The sequence below is a fragment of the Chrysochloris asiatica genome, unplaced genomic scaffold (assembly GCF_000296735.1).
Source record: "Chrysochloris asiatica unplaced genomic scaffold, ChrAsi1.0 scaffold00010, whole genome shotgun sequence".
NCBI lineage: Eukaryota > Metazoa > Chordata > Mammalia > Afrosoricida > Chrysochloridae > Chrysochloris > Chrysochloris asiatica.
Genome location: NW_006408528.1, coordinates 35869700 through 35888950, shown reverse-complemented (window position 1 = coordinate 35888950; position 19251 = coordinate 35869700). Strand labels below are relative to the sequence as shown.

At 39.3% G+C, this 19251-nt stretch overlaps 1 protein-coding gene across 1 annotated transcript in view; it reads left to right on the top strand.

The window, feature by feature from the left end:
* The window catches only part of ORC5 (origin recognition complex, subunit 5), a 112846-nt gene extending 98693 nt beyond the window's left edge, over positions 1 to 14153 (top strand). The window contains exons 13-14 of the mRNA XM_006834373.1: positions 1400 to 1512; positions 13606 to 14153. Coding sequence (XP_006834436.1) covers positions 1400 to 1512; positions 13606 to 13651 — 159 coding nt within the window. The 3' untranslated portion in view covers positions 13652 to 14153. The remainder of the gene's footprint in view (positions 1 to 1399; positions 1513 to 13605) is intronic.
* The last annotated feature ends 5098 nt before the right edge of the window (positions 14154 to 19251 follow it).

Sequence of the window (19251 nt, the reverse complement as noted above, 5' to 3'; positions counted from 1 at the left end):
TATTGTTAAATATTGTCTAGTCGGTTCCAACCCATAGCAACCCTGTATAGGGTTTCCGAGGATGAGCTTGAACCACCAACCTTGTGGTTCAAACCGACTTGCAGTCTAGCGCATTAACCCACAGTGCCACACTTAATAAGAAGCAAAATTGCTGTTGTTATTCTTAAAGAGCCCTGGAAGGACTGTGGATTAGGTGCTAATGGATTAAGCTTATTCTGAATCATTGTAGATCACTAGAAGTTCTAGAGAGGAAAGTATGTTTGTTAAAATGAGAACTACCTAAAAATAAAAGGGGTTTCCTCATAAAAAACTGTACTTAGTGTGGTAGAATGTGATCAAGCTATCTGTATGAATAAATTACCTTACTGCTTTGTTGCTTCTGGGTAATGATCTGTCAGGACTGTGGTAGAAAAGGTAACCACAAGGTTGTCAACTCAAACCCACCAGCTACACTGGGAGAAAGATGTGGCTGTTTGCTCCAATAAAGACTTTCGGAAACCCTGTGTAAGGTTGCTGTGAACTGGAGTCAGCTACATGGCAGTGGGTATTTGGTTTATTATTGTTATCCACAGAATATTTACTAAGTATCTGGCAAAGTATTAGTTCCAAATTAAGTAGTTTTAATTCCTCAGGCGTGTGATTAGGTAGATGGTGCAGACGTTATTACTTACAACAGTGTATTGCTGCAGAGTAGTTACAGGTTACTGAGTCTCCAGAGCTTTTCTCGCCGGTTCTGGCCTCTTTGCTGTTGTTTATAGGAGTTGAGAATAAGAATTTGGGAGATGAGACTAGGCTGCTAGAAGACTGTCAGCGTTTGTTAAGCTTGCTTTCCTGGGTGTCACAGCACTTCTATTCTGGCCAGCCTTAGGAATGGGAAGATAACCGGCACCGTGGGTCTGACCTCTCACATATTTGCTTTTGTCAGTATGAATCCTTCTGGTGTTTCCCTTCCTACTGATTAGCATTCAGGTCTAAGGGATATATTCCTTATCTCTCCTTTAACCACTACCCAAGACAGAAAAATCCTATGTCTAAATTCTAATTGTTTAATTCCCAAAGGTGTGTGCGTTTGATATTCTGAGGTATCTAGATAGAAACTTCATAAAATGCTATGTAGAGAAAAAAATGTACTTTATTTATAGTTTTCAGTGGCTAGCAGGTATGCATCTGAGGTATTAATGAAGCAACACTGTCTGTCGTGGAATCCGGAAAGAGACTGCCCCTTTGATTAACAAGTATTTAAGCATATACACACTTCTGTATGTACAAATTTCAAGAGTGATTTGTTTGTGGTTTCAATTCTGTTTCTTTGCCAAAGGAACTACAAAATGTTGCAGAAACAAGGACATCATGTAATCTCATTAAAATGGTTTTTCATAGAAATGCCTTTTCATTTTAGATCACCTCTCTAGCGACCCACCAGCTATTAACCCTTGTTGGCCATGACGATCAGCTTGATGGACCAAAATACAAATGCACGGTGTCCCTAGACTTCATCAGAGCTGTTGCGAGGTAAGAGTAGAATAATTCATGCAAAATGTCTGAATTATGTAAATTATATACTAAATATAAAAATTAATGTTCCTCCTAATGTAGTTAGTCATTTAAAGGAGAAAAGATGATTTAAGTGCTAAGAATAATTAAGGTCCACTGTAGGATGAGCCCTCTCAGCTTTGTAAATGACACTCAGTTGTGAAGAATAACTAATATTCTTAGATGGCAAAAATCAAGATTCGAAAAGATCTTAACAGACTGAATAATGGTACCATAACATTATGCAAAGCGATTTAGCAGGGTCAGCTGGCTATCAAAAAATTTTGTGTGTGTGTGTGTGTGACTACGAGTTTTAAAAATCCTAACTTAGGTTACACCAGTAGAAATGTAGTGTCCATGATATGTTATAGTTGTACTGTGTGTTGCCATGTTTTTGTGTTCCGACTCATAGTGACCCTGTGTAGGGTTTCTAAGAGCAGCGAGTAGGTTTGAACCACCAACCTTGTAATTAACAGTCCAGTGCTTAAGTGCCACACCATGGCTGAGTATTGCTGAAGGCGGATCGAATCTGGTGTGCTATGACACCATAGGATAAGCATTGGATTGCTAACTGCAAGTTTGGTGGCTCACCCACCAGCTGCTCCTTGGAGACACTACCCAGGATCGCTATGTGTCGGAACCAACTCAGTAGTACATAACAACTATAAGACTCTGTCTTTGGAGTTTTAAGAGGGGCACTAACAACTGATAAAAATATTTAATATTTAACCATATTAACAACTGATAAAAATCAAAGACCATAGCCTTCGGTATAGATTGCATCTCAATGTAAAGAAAACAAAAATCCTCACCACTGGACCAATAAACAGCATTCTTATCAACAGAGAAAAGATTGAAGTTAAAGTATTGAAGAGCAAAGATGTCAGCTTGAGAACTAAGGTACGCCTGACCCAAGCCATGGTAATTTCAGTAACCTCATATGCGTGTGAAAGCTGGACAGTGAATAAGGAAGACCGTAGAAGAATTGATGTTTTTGAGATATGGTGTTGGAGGAGAATATTGAAAGTGCCATGGGCTGCCAAAAGAACCAATAGATCAGTTTTGGAAGAACTGCAGCCAGATTGCTCCTTGGAGGCCAGGGTGACCCAACTTTTGTCTCTCGTACTTCAGACATACTGTCAGGAGGAACCAGTTGCTGGAGAAGGATACCATGTTTGGTAAGGTGGTGGGGCAGAGAAAAAGAGGAAGATGGATTGGCCAAGTGGCAGCATCAGTGGACTCAAGCGTGGCAACAATTGTGAGGTTGGCCCAGGACCGGGCAGTGTTTTGTTCTGTTGTGCATAGTGTCACTATGAGTCGGTACCGACTCAATGGCACCTAACAACTGACGACACAGAGCATGCTAGAACTAGGAAGCGTCATATCCATAACTGAATGATGGGGTGTGTGAAAGAAAAGCCTTAGGAAAGACATGTTATTTCAGGGACTGTCATGTGCAAAATGGATTAAAACTTATTCTGGATAACTCTAGAGTATTGGAAGTTATAGAGTGGAAAGTATGATTGCTAAAATAAGAGCTAGCTTAAAACGTAAGAGGTTTCCTCATACAGAGCTGGACTTAGTGTGGTAGAAAGTGTTCAAGCCATCATTGTGAATAAATGGCCTTACTGTATGGTTGCAGCTGGATAATGATCTGTCAGGACTGTGGTAGAGCGAGGTTAATGTGTGTGTAGACTAGAAGGTTGAACAAGACAATCCATGAGACTGATTTCCCAACCTTTCTGAATATGATTCCATTGTAACTTTCTTTCTTTTAAATTGAATCATGAAAGTATTTATATACATTTCTAAATTCTTGTTATACAGGCATAAACATTAAGCCTAAAAACAGCACTTGATATGAGTATAGATTTGTAAATCACCTCTACAATTTTACAGCTTTCTGAGTTTTTTGTAGTCTATAGTTGGCAGCCTCCACCCTAAAGTTCCTTTATGAATTAAAGTTCTATGATATGATGTAGATAGTTGCTACATTTTACTAATGTGTCAACGCTAAAATATAAAATGAAGAATATCAAATAAGCCATTACGGTAATACCAGGTTAATTGAACAAGTTTTTTTTAATGTTACGAATATGTTCATGAACAATAGATACTCTTTTTCTCATCAATGATGTTGTTATTAAATGCCTTTGAGTCAGTTCCAACCCATAGCAGCCCTGTGTAGGGTTTCTTAGGAACGGTGGTGAGCTTGATCTGCTGACCTTGCGGTTCAAACTGAATTTGCAGTCCGGCACATTAACCCACAGTGCCACACCAGGACTCTACCAGTGATACTACAACATTTATATATCTTAGGGATTTTGCTGTTACTTTTAATGTATTGGATTATATCCAACATAACCATTTACCATCTAAGAAGGGAGCAGGAATCCTAGCCCTAGGATTTTGCCATAAGATTTAGGATCTTTGTCACTTGATTTCTCAGCTTTTCTTTTCTCTTCTAATGTACTTTCCATGGATACTTTGAGCATTCCCTTCTAGTTCCTGTATCTGTTCTCTTTCAGTCTGTCATCTCTGTAATGTTTGCACTTCTTCCCTGCTGATGTAACCTTCCAATCTTTCCCTCCCTCCTGTATTTTTCCAACTTCTCCAAGTGTTTTTCTTCACTGCTTTCTCTAAAACCTCCTTCTTCCCTAAGGACTTTATTTCCTCTAGAGTCTTTCAACCCCAGCCCCAGTGCTGCAAATGCTGTTGCTACCGCCTGACTATTCCCCTCCCCACAACTTCTTATAAAAACAGGTTCTTCAAGAAAGAGCCATACATTCTGTCTCTGTTTTCCTTTTCTTGTGACTAATTCTAACCATCTTCTATCATCATTCTAGCCATTCTACCTCATTTACTGAAGAATAAAATACCTGCTTCACAGGCTTCCTCTCCACCTATATTCTTGACTCTGTTCAAACCATAGATTCCTATGGCTGTGTTCACCCAGCATTACCTGTTTCACAGAACAAAACTGCAAGTATCTGTTGAGAACTCCTTCAACAAGACAATCCACCTTGGTGCCTACCTTCTCTCTCGTTCCTTTTTACAGTATTGTGGTGGGTTCCCTCTTTTTATTCAAGGTGTGTTCAGACCACAGGTGGAAGAATTCCACCGTCTCTGTATTTTTCCAGAATTTATGTAGTTCTCAGATTATTTGTCCTCTTGGTGGGACCTCACACTGTTGATCCCTCTCTTTCTTAAGCTGTCTTCTCTTAGAGCCATGCCTCAGTGTTCTGGGTTTTCTCTCTATGCCTTGGCTGCTTTTCCGGTGTAGCCTACCTGCCTGACCTTTAAATGCAGTTCTTCCTTGACACTTGGTCCGCTGCCTTTTTTTCATACCCTCTTCCAAGGCAATTTTAACTACCTTCATAATTTCAGTAGCCATCTATATATTGATAACGTCCCGATTTTCAAAGACCAGACTTTTTCTAAAATGTCCACCTTTATATATATATATATCTATAGAATTTTAACTCTGAACTCATGATTCTAACCTCTGCCTCCCTCTTGCCAACAAGAACATACAGGATCTCACTTTCTTTGTCTGCTTTCTTGCTTCAGTGGTTAGCACTATATGTTTGTTATACAGGCCTGAAATTTGTCAGTCATTTCTGAGACTGCTCTCCTGTGCTCCCAATATCCAATATCCAAGTCTTGTTGAATCTGTCAAGTCCCTCCTATATCTTAAATTCCCTTGCTTTTTAGGGTTTATTTTGTACTGCAGATCAAGCCATCATCATCACCTTCTAGTAGCCTCCCAGTTGGTCTTTTTTGTCCCTTAGTATTTCTTGTCACTTATTATCCACACTGTTGCCAGAAACTTTCACAAAATTTAATTAAAAATTGACATCACTTTTCTGCTTAAAAGTTTTCAGAAGCTTCCCAGAACTCTGAGAATAAAACACAAAATCCTTAATGTTTTATAAGGCCCAAACGACCTGGCCCCTGCCTTTGTCCCAGCCACGTCTGTCCAGCTCTTCTCCTCTCAGTGTTTGCATTGTAACCACATCACCTTTTTCAGTTCTTCAGCCATACAATTCTGCTTCCTTGCTTTTATACTGACTCTTTCTAGCTCCTTCTCTCCCTCAAGCTAACTGAGGCACAATCTTCAGATCTCAGTGTTGGTAGCTCTTCCTCAGAGAAGCCTTCTCAAATATACACACACACAACTAACTAGAGTTTGCCTTTCGTTCTAGAATATCTAGAATATCATTCCATGACATTCTAAGCACATATTGTGTCTGTTTTAATCACTGCCATATCCTCAATGTTTACCACAGTACTTTAAAACTAGTATGTGCTAAATAAATACCAACAAGAATGCTTGTTTTTCCATAGCGATTAGCAGAACAGCTTTAGTTGAAAAGGGAACCATTGTGGGTTTGTTTCAGGAGAGCAGCAAGCAAAGAGGTGTGAGGGGACTGTCCATTCCAGATCTTGGCTTGGTGGAGAGAGAGAGAGTCCCAATGATAGTTACCACAGAAGCATAGTATGCCTAGCTTCAGACACCTATGGCAGAGAACAAAGGATTATATCATGGGACATGACTAAAACGTACAATCATGAGGAAATAGATGACTGATTGTAAGTTCTTATGAGGAAACAGTATTCAGTTAGTAAAAACCAGACTTTTAAAAGATAAAAAACACAAAATATTCAGACTATGACCTAAAGTGAATAGAACACTTAAAGGAAAACTGAAGGAAAGAGTGCAAAGTTCAAGTAGGGGCTGCCTGCTTTCATGATAAAGCAGTCACCTGTAACTTTCTCAGGGATACGCTTAGTGGTATGGTAGTATACCATAGTAAACCACCATCCGTTGCAGTGAGTTTAATCACACTTCTTGAGGATTTATGAGGAAGTAGGTGCAACCAATAGATCCTGCCTTTTATTCAGTCAGTATTTAGTGGGTTGCCCATTACAAACAAAACAGCATGTTAAAGAGAAAGGCTGTATATACTAAAGGGAATGTAGCGTTGTAAGACAATTATAAGTAGTATTTTGGAAAGATTTATGTATATTTACAGATGACAGAAAAGAACGGATAGAGAAGGAAACTTGAGAGAGAGAGATTGAAAATATAAGTCCTTCAAATGTATAGCACCATGGGATTTGGAACATGAGTTGGGAGACATAGCCCTGGATAATAGAGGGGAATCCTCTTGTATTGTAATAGGAAAGCATGGATTCACGTGGATTTGAGTTTGGAGATTTGGTGGCAAGAATTCAAAGAAGTTCTGATGTAGTAACTTCTGTTTTGTCTGTGAAAGAGGAAAAATTCTCTGCTGAGACTAAGGGCAGTGGTAATAGCAGTCTGAGAGGAATATAGAATATTTGAAATAACTGCCATAGGGAATGAAGAGAGTACAGATAAGAAAAACTGCCTGCTGGGAGTGTTGAGGGCCTGGTTGAGGTTGACGTGAATTTATAGTGGCACCAATCTGTGAGACTTGTAATCTTCTGCAACAGCATCCATATGTTAGAGACTGGGCCAGCAGAGGGCTGTAATAGAAATCCTCCCATAGTTTGAGGCTTACCAGGTGTGAGTGTAGTGGAGCCCTGCAAGTGAGGGAGTGAAGTAACTAAACTAGGAAGGGAAGACAGTAGGGGGCTAACAGTGTAGTACCTGACCATAAATACTCAGCTAGTTTTTATACATCAAGAGAAAGTGAAGAGGTTGTGGACTGAGTGGCCTTAGGTGCAAAAAGATTGAAGGAGGAGACAGGATCAGAGGATAGATTGAATTGATATTTTTAGAGATTTTTTGGTTGTTAAGTGCGTTGAGACAGTTACAACTCATAGCAACCAAGAGTTTCCGAAGCTATAAATCTTTATGGGATCAGAAAGCCTCATCTTTCTCCTGTGTAACAGCTGGTAGACTGTGTTAACCTCTGACTTTGTAGTTAGCAGTCCAGTAGTTTATCCTACCAAGCCACCGTGCTGTTGTTTTTACAAGTAGAGCATTTCTGAGTGTAATCATGCAGCGTCAGTGGATGTAAGAGAGACAGGTGTACTGTCACCTCACTGTGACTCATACAGGTCTTGCAGTGGAAGCTGAACTGGGTGCTCAATTATTCAGTGACTGCAAAAATAAGGCACTGACCGTCCCTCCCACCACATTCTTTACTCATCTGGGTTCAGTAATCCATTGCAATGGCCACACAAAACTCAGAGACAATACCCATGGCTATTAGAGAGGTTAACAAGTTACAACACAGGATCGGACAGTGCTCAGGGCACAATTGTTCCCGTCAACTGCTGATAAATGCCCGTAGGACACATCACTGTACCATAAAATTCATCCTGGAGGTACCCCGTTCTCTAAGCAAGCTTCCTGCCCAAAGTCACTCCACTTTACTTGTTCCATGGGCTAGGAAGCCACTGCTCCCACGCCTATGGTGTTACAGTTTTCTATCTCTGGGTCTGCAAGGTTCAGTGCTCTTCTTTGATGGTAATAAGATTCCCCGCCTCCCCTTGCTTCTGAGATGGCTCATCTTAACACTCATGCTAGTTTCAAACTTTTGCAATTATATTGAACTCTGCTAAATACTACAGCTGAATCATGTTCATCCTACCAGTATCTTCTCTTACTCAGGTCTAGCAGAGCAGAAATGTCACTTGGTGGAAATTAGACTATGGCTAGAAGAGACATTAGATAATTCACTTGTTGTTAGATGCCAACAAGTTGGTACCAACTCATAGTGATCTTTTGCACAACAGAATGAAATATTGTGGAGACTGGTCCCTCCTGATAATATGTCTGAAGTAGGAGAGACTGTCTCAACCATCCTGGCTTCTAAGTAGCATTCTGGCTGTACTTCTTCCAACACAGATTGGTTTCTTCTTTTGGCAGTCCATGGTACTTTCAATATTCTACTCCAGCACCAGAACTCAAATGCACCGATTCTTCCATGGTCTTCTTTATTCATTGTCCAGCTTTCACATGCTTATGAGGTTATTGAAAATACCTTGGCTTGGGTTAGGTACGCCTTAGTCCTCAAACTGACTTCTTTGCTCTTGAACACTTTAAAAAGGTCTTGTTCAACAGATTTGTCTAATGTAGTAAGTACATCATTTGATTTCTTGACTGCTGCTTCCATGAGTGTTGATGATGGACCCCAGCAAATGTTCAACCATTTCAGAAGGTAGCATGTGATCAAGAGCCAGTGATATTGACGGAAGAAGGCCAAGGTGCACCTAAGGCATTGGCAAAGAACAGGCCTTGGGGAATTGATGGAATATAAATTGAAATCTTTCAACAGACCGATGTGGCACTGGATTCACTTTCTCATCTATGCCAAGAAATGTGTAAGACAGCTACCTGGCCAACTAATTGGAAAAAAATCCATATTTGTGCCCATTCCAAAGAGAGGTGACCCAACGTAATGTGGAAATCAACAGACAATATCATTAATGTCATAAATTACAAGTAAAATTTTGCTAAAAATAATTTTAAATGACTGCAGCAGTACATTGACAGGCCACTGCTAGAAGTTCAAGCCACATTCAGTAGAGGACGTGGAGTGAGGAAATTGCTGATTTCAGATGGATCTTGACTGAAAGCAGAGAATACCAGAAAGATGTTTGTTTGCCTGTGCTTTATTGACTACGCAAAGGCTTTCGATGATGTGGATCATGACAAACTATGGACAACATTGTGGAGAATGAGTATTTTGGAACACTCAGTTTTGCTATGAGGAACCTGTTCATAGATCAACAAGTTTTCGAACCTAACAAAGGAATATTGAATGGTTTTACATTAGAAAAGATGTGCTCCAGGGTTGTATTCTTTCAAAGATAACTTACTGTACCACTGTAATTAAAAGATGGTGATAAAGGAAGGTAAGGTGGAAGATGGTGAATGGAATGGTTTGAGTCTCAGAAAAGTAGAACTTTTTTCACAAGGACACCAACAACCCCCTCTAACGGGTTCCTGACATATAGGAGAGCATCTGACCTTCACTGGATAGAGCTTATGGGGCTGGGTCCTCAGAAGAAGTCAGGTTTCAGGTAAGCCAGGAAGGGAAAAGCATGCTCATTGAAGAGGTAGAGGAAAGAGAACTTTATTTACCCTGGAACCCTGGGAAAGTGAATATGGAGGTGGAGATGAGAGAAGGCAGATGACAGGAAGCTTGTTAAATACTGTCCTTGGATTGTTCTTAATGTGAGTGGTAGTTAGAAGTTTACCATTGATTTTCTTCCAACAGTCTGTGAATAACTTAAGGTGGGCACTTAAAGTTGAATAGTTACAAGTTTTCATTTTAAATTTAAAAAGAACCCAAACTGAAAACTGCCCACAAAAGTAAAAGCAGTAAAATAATTTAAAAATTCATTGTAGGGTTAAAAAAAATCAACAAAATGAAAAAAAAAGATAAAGGCAAAATTAAATCTTTAGATATATTGCCATATAATTAACTTGTATTAAAGTGTTTTAAATTCTGACTTAAGAATTATTCCTAGGCAAATTGTCACCAATATTCTTTGTCTTTGTTGTGGTGTTTTTTTGTTTGTTTGGTTTTTTTTTTTTTTAATGTTTTATTGTGAATTATGTGATAGTTTACGTGGGAGAACATCAGTCTTACATTCATTCTATCATATATCGTCTCATTGCCATGGTTACAGTCCCCTCCATGCAGTCCTTCTCCCGTTGTGGTGTTGTTGTTTTTTTGTTTTTTTAATCATGTTTGCTTTAGAAAAGATTTCATTTGAGTCAGTGGAGGAGATAATCTCTTAAAATATATAGCAGCTATCCAGAATCTTAAAATTGTATGTGTATATATGCATCGTAGTGGTTACGGATCGTGCTGCTAACCTCAAGGTCGGCAGTTCGAAACTACCAGCCGTTCCGTGGGAGAAAGATGAGGCTTTCTGCTCCCGTAAAGATTTACAGCCTCAGAAACCCTGTACAGGGTCACTATGAGTTGGAACCAGCTCTACGGTACTTAAACAACAACAATATGTCGTTGTAGTGTAAGCACTGGACTGCAAGTTCAAACTGCAAGATGGTGGTTCAAACTCACCAACAGCTCCTCAGTCACTATAAGTCAGAACTCAACAGCGCTTAACAGGAACAGCAGTATGAGAGAGGCAGGGATGATTCAGTGTGAGAATTCTCTCCTACCATGTGGGAGAACCAGGTTTGATTTCCAGCCAGTGCACCTCAAGCAAGGCCACCACCATACTCTCAGTGAAGGCTTGCCCTTGCCGTGATGGAACAGGTTTCAGTGGAGTTTCTAGACTATGACCAGGAAGAAGGGCCGGCTGTCTCCTTCTGAAAACCCTATGGGTCACAGTGGCCCAGTCCTGTTGTGCATGAAGTTGCCATGTGTTGGGGCCAACTCAGGGATGCCTAACAACAGCAATATGCATCTGAAGCCATAGAAAATCATGCAAACTACATGCTTCCTTTGTAAGTTTAACCTTTCTCTGAATTAATCAAATATTTGTCTCCAACTCCTTTAAGGACAGGTATTTTATTATGCCATGACTGGTTGACAACTTTTGATGTTGCTGTTGTATGAGGGATTTCAAAAAATGTGTGGAAAATGAAATAGAAAGATAATAGGATTTTTCTAGGAACTCTTTGAAGCCCCTTCATAAATACATGTGGGGATCTGTGGGTGTGGAGGCCGGAGAGATGGTAGACTGAGGTACTTGCAGATCTTGGACTCGAAATACCCAATTCCTAATGCATTTACATTTTTAAAGTCCAATGAATCTTACTGTAGGATCCTGCTTACGTCAGTACTTCCCAGTGGCTAGGAAGGCATGAAGTGGAGCAGTGCTTTTATAAATAAGTATATTGTGTTTAAACTGTGCAGTGTTTTTAAATCAATTTTCCCATTCTTTGAAAGCAAGCTTTATCGTTCAGACTATTCTATAGTAAAGGAACCTTGGTGGAACTGCAGGCTAAGCCTACAGTTGACTCAATGATTGTGGGTTTTGATTTTACAGTAAAACAAACAGATTATCGAATAAGATTTGAAAATCCTACTATTACAACAGATTACAGTATTTTTATTTGCTTCTATTTTCTTCTCGAGTTTTCCATTATGTAGACATTTTTCCGTAGTATCGCCATACAGTTGCAGCTCTCTGCTCTCCTACTACCCCTAATATGTGAATCCATCTGCAATGTCACGTTGATCATTTTTATGGCTGTGTAATATCCCACCAAACTATGCCTTTAATTTAGGGTTTCCCCAATGTTAACTTGCTGTTGGAATTTAACCTGTTAATTTTAGCTTCTTCTAGGCCTTTTTTTTTTTTTTTTCCCACTTGAGGTAAAAAAATAAAATAAAAGTCAGTCTCCTGTACCTTACTTAGGTACATAACTTAAAGTCACTGTAGGACTTTTACCTGGAGGGATGTACAAATCCCTTTTCCCCCTTTGCTTGTGGTTAAAAAGAGCCCGGTACAGCTGTTTTCTTCCTTTGTTGTTATTAAATACTGTCTAGTCAGTTCTTACTCAGCGACCCTGGATAGGGTCTCCTTGTATCAAGTGGTGGATTTGAACCAACTACCTTGTGGTTCAAACCGACCTTGCCGTCAAATGTTTCTCCTACAACACCACACCAGTACTTTGTTTTCTTCCTGTTGTGGTTGTTAAGTGCCATCGAGTTGCTTCTGAATCAGAGCAACTCTGTATAGGATTCCCAAGGAGTGACTGGGAGTTTGAACCACCAACTTTGTGGTACAAACTGATCTTTCAGTCCAGTACTTATCCTACAACGCCACACCAGAACTACTAAGACCCTTAAAAGAACATCTTTTCAGCCAGTATCTCGTTCTATTTCTCAGTTTATTTGTAGAGGTGCCTTGTTACTTAGTAAATTTAGGGCTCTGGATTCTAATAAAAGATAAACATGTGAAAATAAAATAATTGTATGATTTAATAGCTATCTGTATCTTTAGTGTCTTTGTGCTTGAGATAAGATTTTTTTTTTGTTTTAGTAACCATTTTTGGTTGTTTTATTTTTGCTAATGCTATGACAGGATTTTTTTTGGCAGTGTTTTTATACCATTTGGAAAGGTTTAGTATTCTTCAGAGAAGCACTATTATAATGACAATTAAGGTAATCTTCAGCCCAACCGTGGGTACCACAATAGTCATAGTTTCTCATTGGAACTATTTTTAAATGTGTTTATATAAGCCGTATCTATATAGTTTCTATCCTAATTTTTAAAAAATATTTAATACGTCAGTCATTTGTTAGAAACTTTTTTAGCAAAATGATAGACAAAAACAATTGATGATGGTTTAATAAATAAGAGCATGCAATTAGTGAATCTTTAAAAAACTCTTCTCACATAGATGATTATTTTTGCAGATTTGAATACTTTAAAGCTTTAATTTTATACTTATTGCTAGATCATTATATCTAATTATTTTGACCATTTATTCAAATAATAAATCTCCAAGTCTGAATATTTATAGGGAAGAATGAGTTTAGAGAAAGGAAAATAATTATATGTCTCTCTCTGCTATTTTATTCTGCCTGCCATTAGAGTACAAAAATATACATTCTCATCGTCTGTTTGTTGTATCGTATTCTTGGATCATACAGATTTAGTTACAATACACACACAGGTCAACCAGTGTTAAAAGACTGAAAGAATGAAAACTACAGATGAGCTATGCATTATGTAATGATAAAACAGGTGTTTTGGAAGAGAAACAATGTTCAGAAGCAAAGAAGATTTAAATACTTTTGCATCCCTAATTACTGTATTCTGTTTATTAGACAAAAACAGCTTTCAGATGAAATCTGAACTCTCTGTGGTATAATTGAAATACGGAGTGTTGAATGGCTCTAACTTCCTTTTTTAGAAAAGCAAACTTTATACATGACAAAAAATCCAACTTTTTAAAGAAATGAGTTTCTAGTGATATTTTTTTTAAAAAATTAGTATCAATTCTATCATGGTAAACTTGAAAATATTATAGGACTTTTTAGCATTAGTTATGATTTGTAATTGTTTTGCATATGCTTCTCAGAATCAGACAAATCTGAGCAATCTAAGGGGTGAGAATGCTAACGAATTATCTGTTTTTGTTTATAGGACAGTGAACTTTGACATAATAAAATACTTGTATGATTTCTTGTGAAAACAAGCTTCAAAGCCATATGGACACTGTGACAGTGACTAAGCCAAGCTGTGTTCATCCATCTCCTTAGCTGGCCAGCGAGAGGAGTTCTTTGGCTCTACTGGATTTGTCCAAACAGGTGCTGGCCCAGCATGGAATCTGATGGAAATACTCTGATTGGTCTGGGTGGATGTGAGCAGAAGACTATTTACCAGGGACCCTGGAGTATTTGGAAGCAACGTGTTAATTATAAACAGCAGGGATTGAGCACAATCTGTTCTACTCTTAATGATGTTATCTTAACACTGAAATTGCCTGAAACCCATTTACTTAGGACTGCATTTTGCTCTGTGAACTATCCCCTGCGCTTTGAACGTGCCAGCAGCCCTTGTTTATGTGCCCAGTCTTTTCACTTCCTCTCTGCAGGAGCCGCTGCAGTTGCTTGCCAAAGCAGATTTTCCTAAGGCCACCATTTTCAAAGATCATAGTTGGAAAGCATAAAAAATACAAGTTCATTTAAAAAATCCAAGCATATATATGCTTATCCTTCCATGCTAATCATTTCAAAAGGTGAGGCAGTTTGATCCAATATAGATCATCTTTCCATCTCTCAGTCCACTTGATAACTACAGTGTGCTGGTTTGAGGCTTAGCTGGTCACTCTCACTAACCACCCCAACCTAAGCTTTTCATCAGCATTGCTTGCGAGAGCTTCACAATAAAAATGTTTCACTGTTACATCAACTGCAAACTTTGGTTTTGATCTTTCTGCTCATTTTTTTTAAAGAAGTTTTCTCTTAGTGTTTGAATGCTTGAAGATTGTTTTGAGCAAATATAAAGTGCTTAATTACAGCATGGTTTAAATTCCAGTGGCATTATTCCTTCATTCCTCCTCTTGAAGAATATTCTCCCAGATGGAAAAACTTTTTATGTAGCGATTGTCTGACATATCGGGTTCAAAGAAAAGAAGTACTTATCCAGTTGCTCTTATTTAAAGGTATGAGCAGGACATTGATTGTTGATGCAAGTAGAATGACATCCTTGACAACTTCAGTTTCTTCATCATTTATCATGATGTGTGGCAAATCCATATTGAAGGCTAGATATAGTGTGACTTTCATCAGTAAGTACTTTGCATTATCTTCATTGTCAACAAACAAGGTTGTGACATCTGCATATCACAGGTTGCTAAGACTCATTTTCCAATCCTGATGTTTCATACAGTAATGATTCATACTGTAATCATACAGTACAGATTCTCGGATTACTTGCTCCACATGAGATCAAAAAAGTAAAATGAAAAAGTACAACCCTCCCACACGCCTTTTCTAATTTTAAGCCACCCAGCATCACCCTGTTCACATTCTATTTGATTCTCTTGATATACGGATTCCACACGAACATAGTTATATGGTGTGGAATTTTCATTCTTCATAATGTTGGCTGTAATATAGCCAACCAGGTGAATGTGTTTTGTCGTTGGTAAAACACAGGCAAACATCTTTCTGGTATTCTCTGCTTTCAGCAGTTACACCCACATTCCACCTTAAATTTAAAGAAAATGAAAATCCTTAAAATTGAGCCAATAGCATTTTATGAAAAAGGGTAAAAAAATTGAAGTTGTCAAGGATTTAATTCTACTTGAATCAACAACACCTATAGAAGCATCAGCCAAGACATCAAACGATGCATCACATTGGGCAGATCTGCTGCAAAAGACCTCTTTAAAGATGTCACTTTGATGAATAAAGTGATCCAAACCGTAGTGTTTTCAGTCCTTTCAAATACATGGGAAAACTGGACAGTGGAAAAGAAAGACAAAAAGAATTGTTGGATTTGGCTTATGCGGCATATTTGGAGAAGCCAGGACCCGGGACAAGCCATGCGCCATGTGTAATGTGAATTCAGGCTTAGGTTTTTGCACATAAAAATCCACATATACCATTAAATAGAAAGCTATTTGAGTAGCTCATTCAAGGAAGAAAAATGCCACCTGGGATTGTTTTCAGTCCTTCGGGGTTTTCTAGAAGCTATTTTTGCCATTGAGAGAGAGAGAGGTCTTTTAAAGGTAGCCTAAACCAGTGCTTTGTTGTTAAGAACCATCAAGTAGGTTCTAACTCAGCAAGTCTATATAGAACTTCTGAAGAGTGGCTGGTGAGTTTGAACCACCAACCTTGCAGTCCAGTGCTTATCATACAGTGCCACACCAGGACTCATCATTATAAGGAAGAATCTCTTGTGTTTATGTGGGGAAAGAGATTCTTAAATACGGAGAGAAACAGGAAGGAGCGAAGTTTTCCTATATGTGACTCTCCATTTGCCCCTGCCCAGTACAGTTCTCCTCTCCACTATCACCTGTTAGCAGCCCTAGGTTTACCTTCCCTACCTTGTAGCCAGATCTCCCCAGCCCCTGGCTGGACCATCAGACCTTTCATGTTTTGTAATTTGCCTTCTAGTGGCTTGCTAAATGACTCGCTAACTAATTTGATTAATTTATGTAAACGAAGACCAACAGCTTAATGTGGATATTAGCATTTTAACAAGGGTCATCTGCAAATGAAATCTCTAATTGGAAGACATAAATCTCCAATTACAAGAGGGAGTCTAATGGTGAGAATTATGCATACTGCTGGGCCGGATATTTCTATTAGAGGAGCTTAAATTATACTCAGCATCTACCCCAGCTAGTTACAAAAGTGATTCAAGTGGTGAAAGAAGAAAGTTACCAAGCTGTGGGTTTTTAGGCGTATATATGGGTGACATTCATTTTTAAGATGTCTCCAGTTATCATGAATCAGGTATATGAAGGTCAGTCAAAAAAGTACTGCTATAAAATCAGAGAAACCTTTATTAAAAATAACAAACTGTGACAGTTTTGGTTTCTCAACACATCCTCCATCTAGGTCTTTGCACTCTTAAAGGTGGTGTTCCCATCTCTAACCCTTCACCCAAAGGAGCTCTGGTAGTGTAGTGGTTACGAATCAGCCTGCAAACTACAAGGTCGGCAGTTTGAAACTACCAGCTGTTCCACAGGAGAAAGATGAGGCTTTCTGCTCCTGTAAAGATTTACAGCCTTAGAAACCCTGTACAGGGTCGCTTCAAGTCAGAACCGACTCCACGGCACGTGACAATAGCAGCAACCCTTCCCCCCAAAAATTTCAGTGCTCTTGGGTTTACACCATGTCAAAAGGGCAGTTAGGGCATCTTCGAGAGACTTGAATCGTTTCTTTTCCACATTCTTTTGAGTTTGGGGAACAAGACTAAGTCTGAAGAGGCAAGCCCAGGTCTATTGGGTAAGGTTTCCTAATAAAATCCTCGGAGGACAGACCTTGCTACCCCTGAAGAATGAGTAGGTGTTTCATGATGGGGAAAAAATTACTCAACAATTTTCCTAGCCTTTTTCTCACAAATACAGCTTTAGTTTTCTTAAAACTTCATAAACTCCCATGATCGTCTCGTGTCCCTCAAGAAAATTTATGAAGATTACTCCTTTGGAATCCAAAAACAGTCACCAACCTCTCTGCGGGGATCTGCTCAGAAGCCATTTTTCTGAGTCCTGGTATGATAAGGTTGATGGTTCAAACCCACCAGCCGCTCCTTGAACTACAGTGTCACTGAGTCAGAATGGACTCGACAGCACTTAACAAGTAAAACTAAGACAAATGTATTGCTGAGAGAACTTGTCTGCAGCCATCTACCGATCCCATAGATAACGTTTGAACACATTTTGTTTGGAATAAAGCTATGCATGTTGAAATAGATCTTTGGTAGCAATATTTTTTTTACCTACCCTCATATGATTAGGTAGACTAGTCTCTCCTTACTTTAAAGTCATTTTCAATCCCAGGAAACTATTGCTGATAAAAGTTTGTTTCAACAACTTGGAAGGGACTTTGAACCACCAAGCTTCTCACTAAGCCCAAATAATCTGAAATGGGTAAATTATTGGTACTAGAGCAGCCTGGTACCAGAGCAACCTGGCTCTGGAGTCAGATTATCCCGGATCAAACACTAGTTGTATCACTTCTTGTGTGACCTAAAAAAGTTACTTATTTCACTCTGTTTCCTCTCCTAGACAATAGAAGGTGGTGGCTGTGTGCCGTGGAGTCGGTTCCAACTCACAGCGACCCTGCATGGGGTTTCTGATGCTGTAAATCTTTATGGGAGCAGAAAGCCTCATCTTTCTCCCACAGAACAGCTGGCAGTTTCCAACTGCTGACCATGAGGTTAGCAGCCTGGCTCGTAAGCACTATGACACCAGAGCTCTTTAGACAATAGAAAGTAGAGTTAATGTACTGTCATTGTTTACAGGATTAAATGAATTGGATGTATAGGTCAGACCATCTAGTCAGTTCCTACACACACTGACCCTGTCAGATGGTTTAGAACTTCATAGGATTTTAAAGACTGTATTCTTTATAGATGCAGACTGCCACATATTTCTCTCTCGAAGCAGTTGGCGGGTTCAAACGGGGCAATTTTGCCTACCAGGGAACATTTAACAATTCCTGGAGATAATTTTGGTTCACCACTGGGTTGAGAGTAGATAGAGATCAGGAATGCTGTGAACATGCACATCCCATTTGTTGTTAAGTGCCGTTGAGTCGATTTAGACCCATAGCGACCCTGTATAGGGTTTCCAAGGAGCAACTGGTGAGCATGAACTGCCAATCTTGCACTTCAAATGGCTTTGCAGTCTGGTGCGTTAACCCACAGCGCCACACCAAGACATCCCATAGTAAGGAATAATTTGGCACTAAATGCCAGTAGTGCTAAAGTAGAGGAGTCTTGATCTAAGTAAGCATGGTACCTGACAAATAGTTTACAATAAATATTAGGATCAATATGGTGCCCTGGCGTGACACTGTTGGATACACATTGAGCTGCTAACTACAAGGTCCATGGTTCAAACCCACCAGCTGCTCCTTGGAAACCCTATATACAACAGTGGTGGTGGTGGTGTGCTGCGGAGTCGGTTCCAATTCCACAATAGTGACCCTACATAGGGTTTCTGTGGCTGTAAATTTTTACAACAGCAGAAAGCCTCATCTTTTTCCCATGGAACAGTTGGTAGTTTCAAACTGCTTTACCTGAGGTTTGCAGCCCGATTCCTCTAGATTACATAGAGATCATTAACTCTAGATTACTTAGAGATTATGAGTTGGAACCAACTCCACGGCTCATAATAATTAACTCTAGATTACACAGAGATTATTAACTCTAGATTTCATAGAGATTATTTAGATTGCATAAAGAGAAGTATAGGACACTTCCTATCTATTATATACCTATTACATAGGGTCACTATGAGTAGAAATCAGCAGTACTGTTGATAAGTGCTGTTGAATCTGTTCCGACTCAGTGACCCTGTAGACAGCTTCTGAGGTTTTAAATCTTTGCGGGAGCAGAAAGCCTTATTCTCCTGCAGAGTGGCTAGGAGGTTCGAACTGCAGACCTTGTGGTTTTCAGCCCAGAGTTCATCGTGTGGAGCCACTGCACTCACACTATAGCAATAGTACTTTTGATTGTGGTCTAGAAAGGAGGTCAGTGAGGGAATATGGCATGATTTCCAACTACAAAGGGGAGAGGTGCATTCCCTTGATCAGATTCTTATGCAACCAA